Consider the following 3,188-nt stretch of genomic DNA (forward strand, 5'->3'; position numbering starts at 1 on the left):
TGCACTGGGCCTCTAGTAGAACTATAAGAAGCAATATCCTAAAGGATAGGAACATATATTTGAGTGTTCTAATTGCTACCATTTAAATTGATTTTCTTCTACTAATCTTAATCAAATTGTATTTTTCTAAAGGATTATATAAAGTATAATCTCTTTTTTTGTAAGTATTGCCAAAAACTTTCTGAAAAATAAAGATGTTATAATTAACCTGTCTTGGACAATGCTTATAACCCAACTATCTTCAAAGAGAGAAGTTTGAACCTCAGAATGTAACTGTATTTGGAGATAGCTGTTAGGAGATTCACAAACATGGTTTTAGTCAGAAGCTAAGACTGAAAAAAAGTAAAGAGAGAAGTGAATATTTTCCCTGTGCAAATAAAACTGCATTACTTTGCATTTAAAGTTATTTTTCCTGCTAAGGAAAGATATACATAATTGTTTTTCATAACTACTTTTTTTCTGTTATGCACTCATTTCATCTGTTTTTCCCAAAGTGCAGACAACAGAAATAAAGAAAAATATTTCTTCTTGGTTGATATGTACTTTAACTATAATATCATCAGCTATCTAACATCATCAAGACTCTGGTGTTTGTGACAACAATCTTTTTTTGACTTACATTTTATTTTTACTGTGGAAATGGAGATATAGATCAGGAAAAATTCCTTGAAAAGGAACCTCATTTTATTAATCTGTGCATAAATATTTCTTAGTAGAGTCCCTGATACACAAGAAGTGACCAATTAATCATTGTTAACTGACTGTAATAGGATTTAAACAGCAAATATCCTTTAACCTTGCCAGTATTTTCTATGATTATCTTTGCTGTCAAATATTGTTATTAACACCAGACTCACACCAATTACCTGGGTGGAAGAGAAGCCTCCTTGGGAATTCATTTGTTGAGCAACCCACTGCACAATCTGACTAGCATAGGTGAGGTCAGGAGCTTTTTGGGAAATGATGGCCAACAGCACGTAGCAAGTCTTCTCAGTGTCGTCAGAAGGTGCCGGAGGAATAAAGGATGGGGGTGCTTCTGTCTTGGATTTCTTAGCTCTTTCCCAATATATTACATTATCTGAGAAAAAGAAAGAATTTTAACACAGTCCCTATAAAAAGAACTGATTACACATAAGAATGATGCAAATTCCATTCTTGGCCCCTGTTATGGACTGAATTGTACCCCTCAAAATTCACATGTTCAAGTCCTAAATGCCGGAACCTCAGAACATGACTCTATTTGGAGATAAGGCCTTCAAAGACGTGATTAAGTTAAAACAGGGCTGTTAGGATGTGCCTTAATCCAATCTACTTAGTGTCTTTAAATGAGGAAAGTTGGATACATGAAAGGGGCACCAGGGGTGCATGCACACAGAAAAAACCCACAATGTGAACATGGAGAGAGAAGATGGTTATCTGCAAACCAGGAATAAGGCTTCAGAAGAAACCAAACCTGTTGACAGCTTGATCCTGGAATTCTATCATCTAGAACCATGAAAAAATAAACTTCTGTTATTTAAGCCGTCTAGTCTGTGGTATTTTATATGGCAGCCTTATGAAATGAATATAGCAACTTCTTAAGGTCAAAAGTGGTATGTGATTAAGTTTTACAAGCAGTTTTTATTATCTATGGTATGGCCACTATGCTTGATTTACTTTATTTCACTCATTTAAAAAGAAACTAGAGGAAAATATATAGTATTCTTTAAAGACAAAGGGCCATTTGGAAATTCCATAAGGGAAATAGAAATATACTAGTCAAGAGAGTGTTCCTATATGAATGCTAAGGAAGTTTCATCACTTTATTCCCAAGGTCATCTCTATTAGAAAAAGTAAACAATAATTACTTTCTTTGATAGCAGATTGATCCAGGACCTGGAGTAAGGATTCCACCTGCTCCTCTTTTCCAGCTAATGCAAAAACATAAGCCAGCATTGCATGATTATAGTCATTGGTGACACCAGTTTCCAATGCCTCCTCCAGGAAAAAGAGCCCATGTCGCAGAGCAGGAAACTAGGCATGTAGAAAAACAACATATTTTAACATTATATACGCACACTTCACAATCTTGCTGAATAAACTAATCATTCTTTATATCTTAGGTTATGTATCCTTAAAATATATTTTATATACAAACCTGTCCATATGTATGCATATGTATTTTTCTTTATAAGTGTCAATAAAATTAACTTTGGATGGATTACTAGTGTTTGAGAAATAAAATTTAAATAATCTAAAAATGCCTTTTCTATATCTGATCAGTCATATTTCAGTTAACAATATAAATTTCTTATATGTGGCAAAGAATACACATTTACTTAAGATGTGTTATTCTAATACTTAAAATAGAAGCTTATATTTCTAAAGATGATTTTTGAGATAGACAATGATCCTGAAAGTTCCTAGTATCTTTTTTCAGGAACAGAGTGTGCAATCACATAATTTAACCTTTGGATTGGGAGGCAGCCAAGATGAACAACACTTAAGTTGAAATGTTTACACATTGAATTGGTTAAAGAAACAGAATCTAGGTTATGGTTATACTTAGTGCACCGGTTCTTAATCTAAAATTCATGGCTGAACTTCAGAAGATCTGTAAATATTGGAAGTGGTATGGAAAACTCTTTTGTGTGTAGATATGTATATTCTCCCTAGGGAAAAACTCAATAGTGTTCATCAAAGATTTCTATGAATGAAAAATAGCTTGAGTAACATCAACTCAAAGAGAGGTAATGATTGAAATGTTCTTTTGATGTTCCATCTGTTGTAAGGATTTCAAATCACTCTTATTTCACAGTCTATTTAATATGCATGCAGCTGACTGAAACGAAAAGATGATGGGAATCCTTACAGTAGAATTGAGCCCAGCTTCAAGGAATGCTCCAACAATATATGCAGTGAGTAAAATGTCCTCCTCCTCCTCCTCTTCTTCTCCCTAAACACAAAGGAACAATGAGTCCTACAGGATGGTAGAGCACAAAAGAACAGCTATCCTTCTGAAGTGAGACAAAGTATAAAAGAAACACTGAAAACAATTACCATTATTCATAAACACTTGACAATGTGTAATTTTTAAATTAAGTTGTTACTAATCATGCTGTTTGAATAAAAATTCATCAAGATCCAATGTAATAATGAACTAAAACATACAATTAATCTCAACTATACTTAATCACATATATAATTGC

The 3,188-nt window shown here is 33.3% G+C and overlaps 1 protein-coding gene across 1 annotated transcript; it reads right to left on the reverse strand.

The window, feature by feature from the left end:
- Positions 1-791: 791 nt before the first annotated feature.
- On the reverse strand, positions 792-2,935 carry LOC102771895 (ovostatin homolog 2-like; the record flags this gene model as incomplete). Its single annotated transcript, XM_006777804.2, has 3 exons — positions 792-1,078; positions 1,848-2,013; positions 2,852-2,935. Coding segments are annotated over 3 exons (537 nt in total), but the record flags the coding sequence as incomplete, so codon positions are not given.
- Positions 2,936-3,188: the final 253 nt, after the last annotated feature.

This window comes from Myotis davidii, unplaced genomic scaffold, assembly GCF_000327345.1.
Source record: "Myotis davidii unplaced genomic scaffold, ASM32734v1 C64488183, whole genome shotgun sequence".
Classification (NCBI taxonomy): Eukaryota; Metazoa; Chordata; class Mammalia; order Chiroptera; family Vespertilionidae; genus Myotis; species Myotis davidii.